General features: G+C 39.8%; 1 protein-coding gene across 1 annotated transcript in view; it reads right to left on the reverse strand.

Annotated features, from left to right (window-relative positions):
- Positions 1-13,513, reverse strand: part of LOC135471009 (uncharacterized) — a 36,455-nt gene extending 22,942 nt beyond the window's left edge. The window contains exons 1-8 of the mRNA XM_064750060.1: positions 13,373-13,513; positions 12,032-12,191; positions 7,712-10,757; positions 6,788-6,859; positions 6,369-6,519; positions 5,976-6,100; positions 5,418-5,465; positions 1,563-1,698 (exon numbers count right to left, since the gene is read on the reverse strand). Of these exons, the coding sequence (XP_064606130.1) occupies positions 1,563-1,698; positions 5,418-5,465; positions 5,976-6,100; positions 6,369-6,519; positions 6,788-6,859; positions 7,712-10,757; positions 12,032-12,181 (3,728 nt within the window). The 5' untranslated portion in view covers positions 12,182-12,191; positions 13,373-13,513. The remainder of the gene's footprint in view (positions 1-1,562; positions 1,699-5,417; positions 5,466-5,975; positions 6,101-6,368; positions 6,520-6,787; positions 6,860-7,711; positions 10,758-12,031; positions 12,192-13,372) is intronic.
- Between the last annotated feature and the right edge of the window lie 3,582 nt (positions 13,514-17,095).

Raw genomic sequence — 17,095 nt, forward strand, 5'->3', positions numbered from 1 at the left:
CTCAGCTTTCTGGTATTAGCTGCTGCTTGTCTAGAAGTGTGTTTCACAGGGTTACTTTCTACTCCTGATGACGCCACGGTGTTGGGGTTACAGTAATCAGTAGATGGGCCTTCATGGCTGATCAAATCTGTTTACATTAACAAATCCAAAACGTCCATTTTAAGTGTGGGGACTAATCCAAGACCAGCAGTGGCTCCTAGTCATGTATCTCAGCTTTCTGGTATTAGTTGCTGCTTGTCTAGAAGTGTGGTTCACAGGGTTACTTTCTACGCCTGATGAGGCCACCGTGTTGGGGTTACAGTAATCAGTAGATGGGCCTTCATGGCTGATCAAATCTGTTTACATTAACAAATCCAATACGTCCATTTTACATGTGGGGACTAATCCAAGACCAGCAGTGGCTCCTAGTCATGTATCTCAGCTTTCCGGTATTAGTTGCTGCTTGTCTAGAAGTGTGGTTCACAGGGTTACTTTCTACGCCTGATGAGGCCACCGTGTTGGGGTTACAGTAATCAGTAGATGGGCCTTCATGGCTGATCAAATCTGTTTACATTAACAAATCCAAAACGCCCATTTTAAGTGTGGGGACTAATCCAAGACCAGCAATCCATAGTCGTGTGTTTCAGCCTTTAAGAGTTCGTTGGTGCCTGTTGCAGAAGTGTGGTCTGAGGGGTATTTTTTATACTCCAGATGAACAAAACACATGCCACTGACTGGGGCAACAGTGGCCATGGCACAAATGCAAGCACACCAGTAGTCTGATGAAGATGCTATTTACCACCTGGTTCACAATATGATTAGCTGGCTGAAAGGCATAAGAGAAGGATTACATTTTATTTGTCATTGGTGTGCTCTTTGACCTTGAAGAGTACACTGGAATGTCTAAACCCTATTTAGTGAACTGAGAGATAAAAAATTCTGGTGAAAAAAGTTAATTTACGCGAATTTACTGATCCTCAAAGTGACTGCAACATCAATACTGTCTTCCTACAATGACACACCATGTGAGGCATATTTAGGTAACAGTGGTTGTGGTTTTCTTCTGTCAGCATAATTCTGGCTATGGATGTAAACCAGTCTTATAAGAGAAATCTGTGAAGATTTCAGACTAACAGGAGATCCTCAGAACTTAGCTCTTGGATTAGACAATGGAATGTGCCGTACATTGTTGATCGGGATTCGTGTGGAACAGAATTAAGGCCACTGCAGGTTACTTTGTATCTGCTACATGGTATTGCTTTATAACTAACATGATCAGAGTGAAGTTATTCAGCATACTTACCAGACCATGTTACTACCACACATCTGATGTTTGTCAACATGTTCAAATGTCACACATTAGAACATGCTGCAACCCTCAGAGCATGAGGCAACAGAATATGAATGTACTCCTGTTCTTTGCTTCACAAGAAGATACCGAATGCCTTCATCTTCATGGCTGTCAAGAAGTCACTGACTTCCCAACATTCCCGAATCGTGTAACACGTGTACGGAAAATGACGCTATTTTCACCGCAATATCTGCGCAAGTTTGTCCTCCCACCAAAACACTTGTATGATTACCCCGTAGACTTCTTGTCCTCCTCTTTAGGAAGGTGCAGGGAGATATTGACAACCTCAGGGTAGAGCAGTTTCAGCATATCCTCTTGGGTGTCTGTAGGAAGGTTGTGTACAAACACGCACCGGGCCTCTGCTAGTCCTGAAAAACAACAGCAGGAGACCTACAGATACAGAGATTGATCAGATTCTAATGAGCAGCCATGTTGTCCTGTTGGACCAGCACTAACTTCAGAACAACACACATACAGCATTACATCTCAAGCTGTGATACAACTTACCATAACAAACATTTTTCTGAAATAAGAAAACAAATGAACATATACAGACATACATGTACATGTACACTGTAGCATGCACATATTTGACATTATCATTTAACACACTGTCATGATGCGTGCATGAAGAAAAGGGCACATCACAGGTTATAATGAGAAAGGATTAGCAAGACTTCATTTCCTCTTACAAATTCCAAATTTCATATCAGGATTTCCAGAAGATTTGAGCATTAAATGTAAGGCACAATCTTCTCCAAACAAAGAACATTCAATGTACACTTTTCAAGTAAACATTAGCAATGCTGGTATTAAACAACCATGAAGATGTTTGTTAACAAATGTAGTGGTACAATTTTTGAGACCATAAAAATGAACACCTACAAAATGTTTCTGTGTAAACCCTTGGATCAAGAAAAGTTATGAATCTATACAGTGTTTTTATGAAGAGCACAGATCCTTTGACTAGAATGCGCTATGATCTACAATTGCGTTCAACTGTCCACGCTCTAGCAGTATTGATGATTAAGCCACATCTTGATGCAGTCATTTAATAAGCTTGAGGATAAGGTTGACAAGAAAACAAAGCATCACCTCTCCAGAGGTGTGTCTTTGGTGTCTTCCCCATTCATGTAAACTGCACATCTCCAAACACTTCACAATGTCCACCTGTGATGTTGTGATAGTTACCATAGGTACCAAGCAAGCACACTATACCCTCTGACAAAGCTATTACAATCAGAAAAAGAAACCAAGAAGATAAAAATAAGGTACTTTCACAAGAGGGCTGCAGTTTCAATCAGACAAGCTTTAAGATATATCGATGTTTTCTTGATTCTGACCCCACACTTACTTTGAAGTTCAATTACAGCAGTACATGCACTTCAACATTGCACTTCAGTATGTGCAAGTATATAAGTAGTAAGGTCTCTATCTATATTAGTTATTAACAAGTTTACTTTCAACATTTCTTTTTCTATGCTAAACTGGCTAACTTCTGTTCATCATTACTGGGTGACATTTTAGTTCCACGAGAACAAGTTAACGTAATCTGATCTTTGCCAAACGTGGCTTGTACAATCAGACCACTGGTCAAGGAAACATGAAATGATCAGCCTTTTCAAAGCACTGAATCAGGAGTGCAACAGGTGAAGGGAGAACAAAAACATAAAGAAAATGACCTGGCACAATGTACCAAAGTACAAGCACAATGATCTCAAAGTAAGTATTGTGTTTGTTAATATAAAATTAGAGTTCTTAGTGCTCTAAGTTAGTGCTGCTCTCATTCCTTAAATTCATAAAAAGAAAAACATGTCCTCCTATTTCCACAGAGGCAAGGCTGTCATTAGATCGCTATTTGTTTACTGATCTACAACCAGGCATCTGCACTTCATTCCATGTATTCATAAAAAGGAAAGAAATTTCCTTGAATTATGGAAGAGACCATAATGTCATTAGATCCAACGTAGGCTTACGGGGGAATTTATGGTCTTCAGATGGGTCATGCAACCATTATTACATTTATTACAGGAGATGACCCGTTGGGAATACTTTTTTGCTGTTGACAGCACCCATCACTGACATGGTAACATTGGAAGTGCTTCTCTGCTGTGGGCATCACCATCACTGACATGGTTACATTGGGAGTACTTTTGACTGCACCATGACTCAAATGGCAACATTCGGAGTACTTCTGACAGCATTATCACTCACATGGTAACATCAGGAATACTTCTTTGCTGTTGACAGCACCTATCACTCACATGGTAACATTGGGAGTGCACATACATAGTAACATTACGAGAACTTCTTTGTTGATGATAGCACCATCACTCACATGGTAACATCAGGAGTACTGCTTTCCTGCTGACAGCGTCATCACTCACATGGTAACATTGGAAGTACCCTCAGAGTACTTTTTTGTTGACGATAGCACAATCACTCACATGGTAACATCAGGAGTACTGCTTTCCTGCTGACAGTGTCATCACTCACATGGAAACATTAGGAGTTCTTCTTTGTTGTTGACAGCACCATCAATCACATGGTAACAATGGGAATACTGCTTTGCTGCTGACAGCATCATCACTCACAGGGAAACATTGGGAGTACCTCTTTGTTGTTGACAGCACCATCACTCACATGGTAACATCGGGAGTACTGCTTTGCTGCTGCCAGTGTCATCACTCACATGGTAACATCAGGAGTACACTGGGAGTACTTCTTTGTGGAAGAATGCACAATCACTCACATGGTAACATCGGGAGTACTGCTTTCTTGCTGACAGTGTCATCACTCACATGGAAACATTGGGAGTACTTCTTAGTTGTTGACAGCACCATCAATCACATGGTAACAATGGGAATACTGCTTTGCTGCTGACAGCGTCATCACTCACAGGGAAACATTGGGAGTACCTCTTTGTTGTTGACAGCACCATCACTCACATGGTAACATTGGGAGTACTGCTTTGCTGCTGACAGTGTCATCACTCACATGGTAACATCAGGAGTACACTGGGAGTACTTCTTTGTTGACGATAGCACAATCACTCACATGGTAACATCGGGAGTACTGCTTTCCTGCTGACAGTGTCATCACTCACATGGAAACATTGGGAGTACTTCGTTGTTGTTGACAGCACCATCAATCACATGGTAACAATGGGAATACTGCTTTGCTGCTGACAGTGTCATCACTCACATGGAAATATTGGCAGTACTTCTTTGCTGTTGACAGCTTCATCATCGATATAGTAAAACTTTGGGGTACTCCTTTGCTGTTCACATCACTATCATTCATGTGGTTTATCGGATATGGAAGGTCGGGATCATCTGTTCTGTGAGGTGAGGTTGGTCTAATAGAGACACTGCAGATTCTATAGCAACTCCTGGAATGCTTGATTCGCTCTAGCACAAACAATTTACTTGAGATGGGACACAGGGTTACAGGATGAGCAGCTAGTAAGCAACTGCATTGCAGCTTCTGCAATTCTCTTCCTTATGCAATTTCCATCTTCCCCCCTCTCCAACTTTTACATGAAAGAAATTATATCCCAGTTAAAATCAAGAAAAGATTTCCCCATGATCTTGACTATAAAGTATAGCCCTTAGATCAGTGAATAAAGAAACTCAAATTGACAGTATTTTGTTGCAGAGATTACCTAGACCTTAATAGTACCTTGCAACGTACCAGTAGATCTTCAGCAATATTTATGTGAAGTTGGATTCAGTCCACAGACTGAAGCAAACATCTACCTGTATACCCTGGGCAAGATTCATAGTGCAAGGTGTGTCACTATCTTAGATGTATCACCTTGGGGTCAACATAGTGACACACATATGGAATGTACATGTATACTGTAAATGAGTGCAATAGCAACAAGACAAACACATCCGTCAAACAGTTCAGGACAAACATTTCAAAACTGGATGTAATCAAATTTCCCAGGGAACTTTATAAAATTATAATATAGTAATGAACTCTATCAGAATCTAGCTCAAAAAGATGTTGAGTTTAAAATTCTAAATTTAACATTCTAACAAATGTCCTTAAATGCAAAGTAAAACTGACAAGGCTTTCCTACCTTCTTGTTGTGCTATATTTTTTCTCTGCCAGTCATCAAGTGTACCATCTGTAAGCCAAGTAAAATTTGTTTAGACTTTAGTACCAAAAAAGTCAAAGAATATGAGCACATAAATTATTACAGGAGATGACAAGAGCCATCAATGTTTATTTAAATAACTTGAGCACTTATGTACATCATCATGCACCTTAATTTCACCCGAATTGTTTGTTACATGTAAATCAACCCACTGTATCTGACGTAAACGTTCCTGACTAAGTTACTCATTTTAGCAATTCTGTAAGATCAATCACAGAAAGTTGTGTTAAGGGAGTTTTTTTGGAAGGTAGGATGATATCATATTGGAAAAAATGTAAGATTCATCACCAAAAGAAATCTTTTATGGAATCCTTCATTGCCTATTAAAACGCATTTTCTTCAGGCAAATTTTTGGGGTACAACATTTTTCTATAGAATATAGCAACATGTTAATTGAAGTGTATGTAAAAGCATGTATATATGTAAAAAGGTTTCAGCGAAGTAAAAACCCCTCTCTTAGTTTAACACTGTTGTACTTACCCCAGGGTCCACACTGTCCCAGAATTTTAGCAGTGAGATATTTGCCACTGGCCAACTTCAGCCCCTTCATGTCCTCCACATATTTAATGGCATCTGCCTCTGTGAAATAACGAATCTCCAGGTGCCTACAAGAACAACACAGACCAGTTACATGTATACCTATCAAGGCACGTCTGCGGGCGTCAACCATTGCTGAATATTATGATGCTGTAGTAGAATGCCACCTAATACAAGAAGAGTTAGTACTCTCACTCTCTGGTATTGTTCCTTTCCTCTTCTTTTCCTGAACAAACTGCATCTGAACACAAGTCTGTTATGAGGAATGAATCCACTGGAAATAAAGACTCATCAAAGCATATTTTTATATTATATTTTAATATGACTTATTTTTACCCTTTCTTCTGGACTCCCTTCTGGGAACTGAGGAAGCGTGCACTGAGGCAGTGACAATTGAGGATGAATGGCTGAAGGGCAGGATCAGACAGATCCTCTACCTGAACAGGATGTAACATCACCGTCTTCAACCGATTGATCAACTGTCGTTCTGTAAGTACACATTCAAAAATAATTTTCAACAACCAAAGCTGTGCATTAGGAATGAGGCAGTGAAAAGTTCATGAGAGCACTGATAAAGTACATGTTCTCCATTATCCACAGTCAATTATACCAACCATAAACAAGTAATTCACATTTTCCTATGAAACTAGCAAATAGGGAATAAAAAGAGTTCACGGACCGACAAGAAAGCCCAGGAGAACTGAAGGAAGGTCAACATTTCTTTTTCAAGGTATTTCTTTTCAAAAAGCACTTGCCTTGCTTTCCTGCAACCCTTTCTGCTACCCAGCGAGCTGCAGAGGTTTCACCTTCCATTTCAGATGCTGTAACTATATGAGAAAATGACAAGACAATTTCATAATGACACCACAATACATCATGTAATTTAATGTAGTGGGGCAAAAGTTACTTAGGTAGGACATGATAACATGTCAGCTTGTGAGAGAAACAAGAGAGAAGAATTGTGAAGATTTACTTTCAGGGTGGTTAGATCATCAACGATTTTGTCTATTTACATGTAAGCTGTGAACCCATATGGCAATTTCATCAATGTCTGATGGTTTTTCCGGGCTTATTCTGTGTTGTTTGTATTTTCTGCCAGTCAAGAGTTTTTATTACTATTTGGTGCCCACATTTTTCTCCATGTGCTTTATATAGAAGAGATGAACTATAGAATAAAATGATTTGCACCATTTGCAGAACAATATGGAGAACAATATGGAAAGCAACAGTTCCATCACATCCATTTACATGTGCTTATTGACCTATATGGCAGTCCTAAGCCCTGATTACCCATCACCAGAGTGTGAACACAAAGTATAGTTTTATATGCTGTAAGTATACACAGGTGGTTGAGTGCACCCAAAGTTTCAATGCAGACATACAACGTAATTTTCTGGGGTAAAGAAGTTTTATATGCACACAAATATAGATGATAAGTTATTTAATTGAGGATTCCTGCCACACTTGAATGTAAGAATATTTCATTGTCTGAGATTTTGAAAGGAGGAAACTGGTGACTGCTTGGAAACCATTAATCTTAGCACTGTCTGACAATACTATAGTAACAAGAGTTTCCACATGTTTATGTACAAATTAAAATACAATGATATTTTATCTGTTCGATCTGCAACATAAGGCTAAAGTTTCACAACTGGGTGCTGTTAACATTAAGGACTTACTCTGTAGCATGTGCTCTGGGGTCTGTGTACCAACAGGTTGGCCCTGCCCAGTCTCTGTCATGGTTTCTCTAGACTGATGCTGAACTGTCCTCTTGGTCACTATTGTCTTTGAGCCAGGACTCTTCATGACTGGGCTGGTCTTCACAGTTGTTTCCTGGAGGGGCATCCCACCAACTGACTTGCCAACTGGGGTCTTAGCAGTTGGTCTCGGGGACGTTTGCTTCCGAGCAACAGGAACCACCTTAACAGAACTTGGCTGTGACTGCCCAGTGCCTTTCATCACCTTCACAGGCACCGTTGTTGGTTTCACAAAAGATTTCTTAACAGCCTTAGATTTTTCCACAGGGGAAGAATTAGACACAGCTGCTGGTACAGACTGAGTGGAAACGGTCTTCTGCACAACAGTGCTCTCTGCTTTAGCACTCAAGTCACCAGTGGATTGAGATTTTACAGAAAGGGTGTTGGTGCCTGGTTTTAGAACTTTCTTTACCAGCACACATTTTGGCACAGATTTATCTGATGCAGGTGTCTTTGTTACAACTTCATCAGAACTTGACTCTTCTGACACAGGAGTTTGCAATGGCATCTTAGAGGAATCAACAGACTCAATGTTTTGGGAAAGATTATCCATCCTGGTTGCACATGTGTTAGATGAAGGTGTAGCAGTTACATGTGCTGTGCTGGCCTGAGCTGGTTTTGCAGCCAAGGGTGTGTGCTTTTGTGTTGGCAAATTTGTTCCTTTGACAGCTAGATTTGCCTTTATCACTGCAGGAGTCTGCAGTCTTGTGAGTGCTACAGTGACCCTCTTTGTAACAGTACTCATTGCAGCAGACATGGCCTTTGAGGCATTTGAGGGCCCCAGGTTGGTTGATTTAGTCACTGAGGGTGTTACCTTAGTAGACGTTTCCACCACCTTCACTGAACCACTAAGTGTATCATCTGACACAGACATTATCTCTGCACTTGCGTTAACTTCAGCAGGGATGACGCCTTCACTTGGAAGAGCTGGGTTTGCAGTAGTATTTTTTGAATCTGTAAGTTTTGGATCAGATAAAGAGATAGCCTTTGCTGTTGTTGTGTTTGCTCCTGCACTTGTTGTACTGGTTGCTGCAGGAATTGCTGTTGTAGGAGGTATCTTGGCAGCTACAGTAGTTGCTTTTGTAGGCACAGGAGATGGTTTTGTGGTTACAAGAGTTGTATATGCACTCATTGATTCCACAGCTGCAGGAGTCATGTCAGCATCAATAAAGGGTTCCTTGGAAGTTGCAGTGGTCGTTTTCACAGCTTCTGGTGTTGTGCTAACTGTCTGAGGGGTTGCCACATGAGACATGGGGGTTGTTTTTGCCATCAGCAGAGTTTTCTTTGCAGCTATGGGAGATTTTTTTACAGATATGGGAGTTTTCCTTGCAACTATGGGTATTTTCTTTGCAGCTGTGGGAAATGTCTTTGCAGTTGCAGGGTGTGCTTTTGTAGCTGTGATGGATGTCTTTGTACCCACTGATTGTGTTTGTGTTGTCTTTGTGGCTGCAGAGGTTGCCTGTGATGCTCCAAAGGGCATCTTTTCAGCTGCTGGTGTTGCTTCTGCAGACTTCACGGTTTTCCCCACAGCTGCAGGTGTTGTCTTTACACATACAGGTGTTGTCTTTACAGACAATGGTGTTAACTTTATAGCTGTCAAAGTTGTCATCACAGTTTCAGGTGTTGTTTCTGCAGTTTTGGGGGGTTTCTTTTCAGCTGCCTTGGTAATTGAAGGTGTCGCTTTAACAGTTACAGGTGTCGTCTTCATAACTACTACAGGCATTGTGTCTGTTGCTACAGGTGTTGTTTTAGTAGCTGCAGGTGTTGTCTTTGGGGCTGTAGGTGTTGTCATTGTAGCATGTGTATTTTTTGCAGGTGTTGTCTTAACAGCTACAAGTGTATTTTTTGCAGCTACAGGTGTTGTCTTAACTGCTGCAGATAAATTTTTTGCAGTTACAGGCGTTGTCTTTGCAGCCTTAGGTGCTGTCTTTGTAGCAGCAGGTGTTGTCATTGTCGCTATAGGTGTTGTTTTTGCTGCTGTGGCAGTTGCCTTTCCAGCTGCAGGGGTTGCCTTTGCTGTGGTGGCAGTAGTCCTTGCAGCTTTGGGAATTACCTTTACAGCTGTGGGTGTTGTCTTTGCAGCTACTGACGTCTTTGCAACTGTTGCTGTTTTTGTAATTGTGGGAGTTGTCTTTACAGATGTGGGTGTTGTCTTTGCAGGTGCTGGTGTAGCAGCTGTCTTTGCAGCTGTGGCTGCTTTTATAGCTGTGGGAGTGGATTTTACTGATGTGGGTGTTGTCTTCACTGCTGCAGGTGTTGTCTTTGCAGCTGTAGCTGTTTTTGTAGCTGTAGGAGTTGTTTTTACAGCTGTGGGAGTTGTTTTTACAGATGTGGGTGTTGTTTTTACAGATGTGGGTGTTGTCTTTGCAGCTCCAGGTGTTGTCTTTGCAGCTCCAGGTGTTGCCTTGGCAGTCGTAGGTGGTGTCTCTGCAGATGTAGGGGTGGCGTCAGCAGCTGTGGGAGTGGATTTCACACATTTTGGTGTTGCCTTCACACCTACTGGAGTTACCTTCACACCTACTGGAGTTACCTTCACACCTACTGGAGTTGCCTTCACACCTACTAGAGTTGCCTTTCCACCAACTGTGCTCTTTACAGTTACTACAGTAGTCTTTGTAACCTGTGGGGTCTTAGCTGCTTGAGTCCCCTTTTTTTTCTTTATTACCACTGTTGTTTTTTTCACAACAGGAGTTTTCTTCACAGCCTTTGGAGTTGCCTTTGCTACAGAAGGGGTTTTCTTTCCTACAGATGGAGATGCTGGTGTTGAAACTGTAGATCCTATTGTTGTTTGCAGAGTTCCAGATGTTGTGCTTCCACCTGAATCACTTCCACCACTTCCTTCTGTTCCTGTACTGGAACTTGTTTCAGACAAATGAGGCTCAGGAAGTGACTTTTGAACAGCAGATTCAGCAGACAGTTCCTCGTCAATGGTATCAGCAATCTCCACTGAAGTCCTATTTTCATTGTCCTAGTTGAAAACCACAAAAACAGCCTTACCATACACACACTAAGACACAGGCCTTAAGGCTTAGTCTGGTCTGCCAGCACCCTGTGGGTGGTTGTGCATTTCCCTCAGGTTCTGTCTGGTTTCCTCCCACCATAATGCTAGCTGCCATTGTATATGTGAAATATTCTTGAGCAGGGTATTAAACACAGGCAACACAGATAAGCTAAGAACAACTATTAACAAAGGCCAAATTCTCTTCTTTACCGAAACTTTTTCTGTCAGGAAATGCCATGATAAATGATGTAAATGTTGTAATCATGTAATCATTGACATCAAGTTTCAGTTCAGAAATGCTGAAAAGCCTTTTATCATAAATGCAGGTATGAACTGTAATTCCAAGAATTTGAGTTACGTTCTAGCCTGCAATGGATGTCAAAAATCTTATATAGGAGTAACTGGAGACATTTCTGTACAACAGAACCAGTGTCCATTAATAACAGATCAACACCGATTCTTTATGACATCTTAAAGTCGGTAAATACATTTGGGCATGTAACCAAAATATTATGATTAAATTCTCAATATTACCATTTTTTAAATTATTTTCTGAGGATAATAGAAAATTCAGAAATTCAACACCTATGATTCATTGTGAGTGTATTACTCTTGTTTGTTTTGTTTAATTAAGCTCTATTTGTATACAGACCTAAATCACTTATTTCACTTATTTCTAAGTGTCACTTATTTCTATGTTTACTTTTACCATACAACAACTAAGAGATGCTAAACTACAAAACTGTATACATGTCTACATGTATGTTTTTTGTGACTATTAACGGTGCCATTTTGGAAAGTCTCAAAGAGACAAAACATGTTAATGGTTTAAATACAAGTATAATGTTATATTAGAGTTTTCGTTCATTGTACTTTTTACCGCCTTTAGCTAGTAAGTGATTCTCCTTGATACACCACACGCAAAGACTTCATTTATTTTCTGTTATACTTATTTTATAGATACATCTATAGTGAATTTTTTCAGCTTTGGGCGGAAAAAAAGATTTAAACTATTGTTTTTCTACAGCCACAGGCGTTACACACAGTCCCAGAAGTAGCAGTATTAACTATCAGAACCATTCTACTTGTTTTTTTGTTGGTTTTTTTTTTTTCAAATTAATTTCTTCAGTTTCGTTAAAATCATAGTCTTTGTTCCATTATGCATATTCTTTAAGAAACAATTACTTTTCAAATTTTCAATTAGACATTAGAGGTAGAAAAGCACAAATAACAATGTATACCTGATCCGTAGGTACATCATCTCCCTCCACCTCATCCACAATCTCAAACCCCTCCAGGTCTCCAATTCCTGATATATCACCATCATCATCATCATCATCATCTTCAACCGCATCAATATCCTCTGTCTCTGCTGTGTCTGTACTCGCCATTATACCACCTCTGTAAAATATGGTATGATCAGAGCATTGTAAGTTGCTACCTGCCTTCATCTGCAAAAACATTTACTTAACCATCCTTAATTTGGTTAATATTTGAATTATTACTGCATTTATTATTTTATACATTGTAAGACACATAAATATTGACCACACGGTTAAACCAATCATGGTTTTTCCTTATACACATGTAACTTACACACTTGCACAATGATGGAATCTTTTTTGTTGGAAAGTTTTGTGGAAGATGACAATTGTAAGTTAGCCTGAGACAATGGCCATGATATTAACACTGATCCCCGATGAACTGCATGCACCCAGGGTATTGCCCTTCTACGCTACATCTGGTACAGGAGCGAAGCCAAATGTAAATGAGTAAACCTTCAATCGCCTTCAGCCTAGTCCATCAAAATGGACTCACTGTTCTATTTTACATTTCTATCAGAATTTTAAAACAGAGCACTGAGTTCATCTAGATGGGCTACATTCAGCTTTGTATCTTTCACAGAGCCTAATCGTCTAATTTCTGAACTACCAGTCCAGATTTTGTCCCAAATCAATGTCAGAGCGCGCTCCATTTAAAAACTTGATGCCCTGCCCTTGTCAAATATGTCGAGACTGTCAGTTCAGCTGTTCGCTTTGAGCATCCCCAAGGAATCTTGGACCCATGCCACCTAGGCAATAACAGACTGACCTTGTGCTCATGATAAATCAATAGATGAAAATATAAGGAACATAAGCGTCTGCAAACTTAAGGCCGTAGAGACTGGTTTGACAGATAATCTTTGTCTCAAAAGGCGTGACACACTGCTATGGCATCTGCATCAAGTTTTTAAATGGAGCATGCTCTGACATTGGTTTGGGGCCATCCATGGCCAAACAAATTTTTCATAACTGAGAACAAATTCGGACTTAACTACCACTCCAAAGCAGATAGAGGGAATAAACACAAAAAAATTTTATCATTCCTCTGTTTAGGGGCATTACAACCATCAGCAGCTAATTAAACTTAGACTCAGACAACACATAACAGATCAGCACCATACTGTATTATATTATACTTTACAACTTCCCAATGTTCTTCCATTTATGGGGCATTATTGGTGTTAGCATTAGGTAGATGCCAAATTTCGTCACTAACAAGAAACACATATACTTTCAATTCAGATTTAGTCCCAAATGTACCTTTTTTTTGAGACCACAAATGTTTCATTTCCCAGCCTATTAAGTACTTGATTTCTACATTAATTCTGACTCTTTACGCTGCTGACAATATCAACTGATGTTGTTCCGACGCTCATCAACGAGCCAACATGGGCGACAGATGCAAGTCGGGTATCTCCGCCAGTTTCCGCCGCATTCATTCACAAAAATCCCAGCTCCGGTCTGGGGCGGAGGGTGAGGGAAGCTTCCCTGGACACTTACAACAAATATAAATATGCATTTAACCATGTATATTTTGGCGGGTTACAAAGAAGCATGGCCTTATTAACCAATTATAATGCATAAGAATAAAAAGAATATATAGGCCTACCTGTATTAAGTGATCCACACTTTCTTTAACCCTTGCTATAATTTCAGGCATTTCGCAACGTCGCTTTAAGTCATACTCATTCATTCATTCATTCAAGCATTTCGCTTGCTATTGCTTTTGTAACTACCCTGCATAGCAATGGATTTAATCTTTAGGTATACCTTACGTTCATTCACAATACGATATATATCCAACATTACTGCATTTGAGTATATTTTATAGCCTACAATGGTTCTATGCATCGGAGCAGATTTTCGTATACCAGTCGTCAACAAATATGAACGCTCCAAGTCAATAATCGCAAGGCCAATTCCCAAAACGACGTTTAACACAAACTACCAAGGAACTAAGAAAGTATATAGAGTACGAAAATAGGACGGAATCACGCAAAGATATCGAAGCAGTCAACAGTTTTCAATGATGCCGGAAAGACGCATTCTACGAGCTATATCTTGCTAGGTATGTTCTAGGCGACTGAGCGAAATCAGTATTTAAATCGTGTATTATAATCGTGTTATAGATAGAATATAAATTGTCGAGGCTAAAATATGTAGCTCACCTGAGCTTTGATTGCAACTGTTCATACACCCAACGCGACGATCTAATATACTACACGATGAATAAACAGCCCTTAGCCCTGGATTAACACAATCATGAAGCAGAATGCCAGAGCTCTGTCCATATTTACTTACAGGCGAATTATACTCACTGTAAAACTTGGTGGAATAACCTTGACACACAGGTATTTGCAATAATCACTGTTATAATTTTTTTTTCAAAGAAATAATTTTTTTCACGTTTCTCGAAATGGTCACATAACACATAGGATGTAACAAATGCTAACAAAGCAGATATGTACACCCTACGGAAAATGTTGCTGTCCAAGTCAGAATAATTTACAATGTCAAAACGGAAACCATCATTCTTGTTGCGAGAGAAGTTCCTGGGATTCTGCGACAGAGGGACACAGTGTGCGAGAAAAGTGCCGATTCGGGTTTCCCTCATGCATGCACACATAAAACTCACCACGGTAAAGTATAGTTGATAAAGTAAATCTCACTATACTCCAGCAAGGAGGACAACCGTATAGCTACCCTCTACGGTTTCCATATGCCTTTACCGGTAGTAGAATATATACTTTTAAGTACTTATGTAACAGGTAAAGCGTGGTTTTACGTGTATATTGGAGGTTTCAGAGCACTGTATATATAGGGTGTTCAGGGAATGTGCCTATATAGCTCGTAATATAAAAAAAAAAAGTCTAGTGAACGGTCAGCGGATCTGAACTCCTCTGACTTTGGATGCAGTCAGGACACGCCTTAGCTGACGTCATCCCTTAGGGACAAGACTATGTCTGATATGAAGTTGAAGATAGGGTTATTTTGGATGTCAGTTTTAACAGCCATTATAAATGTCAGATTGCAGTTTAGTTTCTGTCTGAATTTAAGTATCAAAGTGGGTGGGAGAAATCGGTTCTATTTTTTTTATTCTAGTAACCTTCGGATGAAGGGATTATATGGTGTGGTAAATCTTTAATTTAAGAGGAATACGGAGATAATGTAGGTATATCTGTGTTCGTGGTACACAGGCATGTATATAGGTGGTTTGCAGTGACAGTCATCTCCGATGTAAGTTTGAGTATTGCTCACTGGGTATCTACTGTTAGAGGTGTCATAAGTGAGGCAGAGGCCCTTGGCTGGTAAGGGTATACAATGGGCAATACACACACTTACCCTAAAGATGGCTGCCATTGCAAACCATCTAAGTAGCCAGAGGTGCTACTTCGTTATTCTAGTAATCTTAATTCCAAATATCTCGTAAGATATTAATGTGGTAAATATTTACAGACTTGCTGACGATGATGTAAATATATTACTTATAGTTACATGTACAGTTCATAGTAATTTTACCACTTTGTAGAATCATCCTTTTAAAAGTTCTTAAAGAAGCATGTAGAACTCGACAGAGTAACATTACAAAGTTTCTGTGTAGGAGTATCAGGTTTGATAACGATGTTACAATGTATACATCGAAACCTCGGTAAAAATAAATCAGAAGCTGTTATCCATAGGCCTATACAAACTTTTTGATGTTGTCCTAGTTATATGGTTGCCAGATATTTCTTTTTTAGCCAAACAGTTATAAGAGTACTGGGTTACACGTAACGTACTCAAGAACTGTGTGGATATGTACGCGTATCGGGCAACGGGATCTGGGGGGTGGGTGGGTGGGTGGCGCTGTCATACTCCTAGCAATCGATTTATTGGTTTTATATTATTTCTCAGGTATGCAGATCGCCGGCTCTCACATATCAGTGTTGATGAGGCACCGAACATGGTGGATAGCAGGGTGTGGTCAATTGCTAACTACCTACATTTGTCAATTAAATGTCAACTGGTTAACGACCGATGTTAAATTAATTGGTTTGTATGATTGTTTAGTAGTACGTGCGAGGTAATCATTGTCACCAAATTGATACATTATTATGTACGTTTCTGTATTTCAAAGAAGTTAATTGGTAAACAGTAATGTACTTTGCAACTCAATTTAACATGTATAAAGGGTACCATGCGTTAATTGGATGTATCTGTATGGATTGTTTTGCTTAATCTTGGATTCCATGTCTTTCTTTTTTAAATGAAAGGAACAGTGGCTGGTAAATTTTTGTGGCTGGTAAATTAATGTTAATATGCTAGTTACGGGTAATTAATGTTGGTAGTTAATTTCAGTTGCAATGTAGTTTCTGTCAGGAGTTAATTTGTTAGGTTGCTTTCTGTCGCGAAGTAGCTTCCGTCTCATACTGTAAGTAAACATTACGAAAAAGGGAATGCAATAAACTTGTATAGCTACTCGCTCAATTCCGAACGTTGGTGTTGTTTCTTCCGATAAGCAATTCTGTCTGTTTTCTCCGATAATAATCAGAATATCGTTTTTATATCCGTGTGTGCGAGGGGTTAAAGAAATCCAATGCATCTTGCCGAAAACCGGACAACTTCTCTGTCGCTCTAGATTTTAGTCACTGGAGCAGGATGTGAGCAAGGCACCATGTAAACGGCTTATGGTGTGTCGAGAGTTCTTGGTCAGATAGACAGTCTCCAGTAAAGGCGAAATCATGCTTCAGAGTGAGATTTGAATGTAATCAGACTTATGTTCAGCTCAAGTGTCAGTCCAATCGCTTCGTAGCCCAGTACCTGGGTCCTTGTTACCTCCCCTGTCCCACATGTCAATCAAGTCAGGCGTCTGGACTAACCACTTCCTAGAAAATTCACACTGAGAAGCAGGATTTCGTTGCCATATCTAACTGTATCCACTGAAGTCTTTCTTTGTTACACCATTGTGTACGAAATTTTCACTCATACGATGGTAGCCAGTTT

This window comes from Liolophura sinensis, chromosome 1 (genome assembly GCF_032854445.1).
Source record: "Liolophura sinensis isolate JHLJ2023 chromosome 1, CUHK_Ljap_v2, whole genome shotgun sequence".
NCBI lineage: Eukaryota > Metazoa > Mollusca > Polyplacophora > Chitonida > Chitonidae > Liolophura > Liolophura sinensis.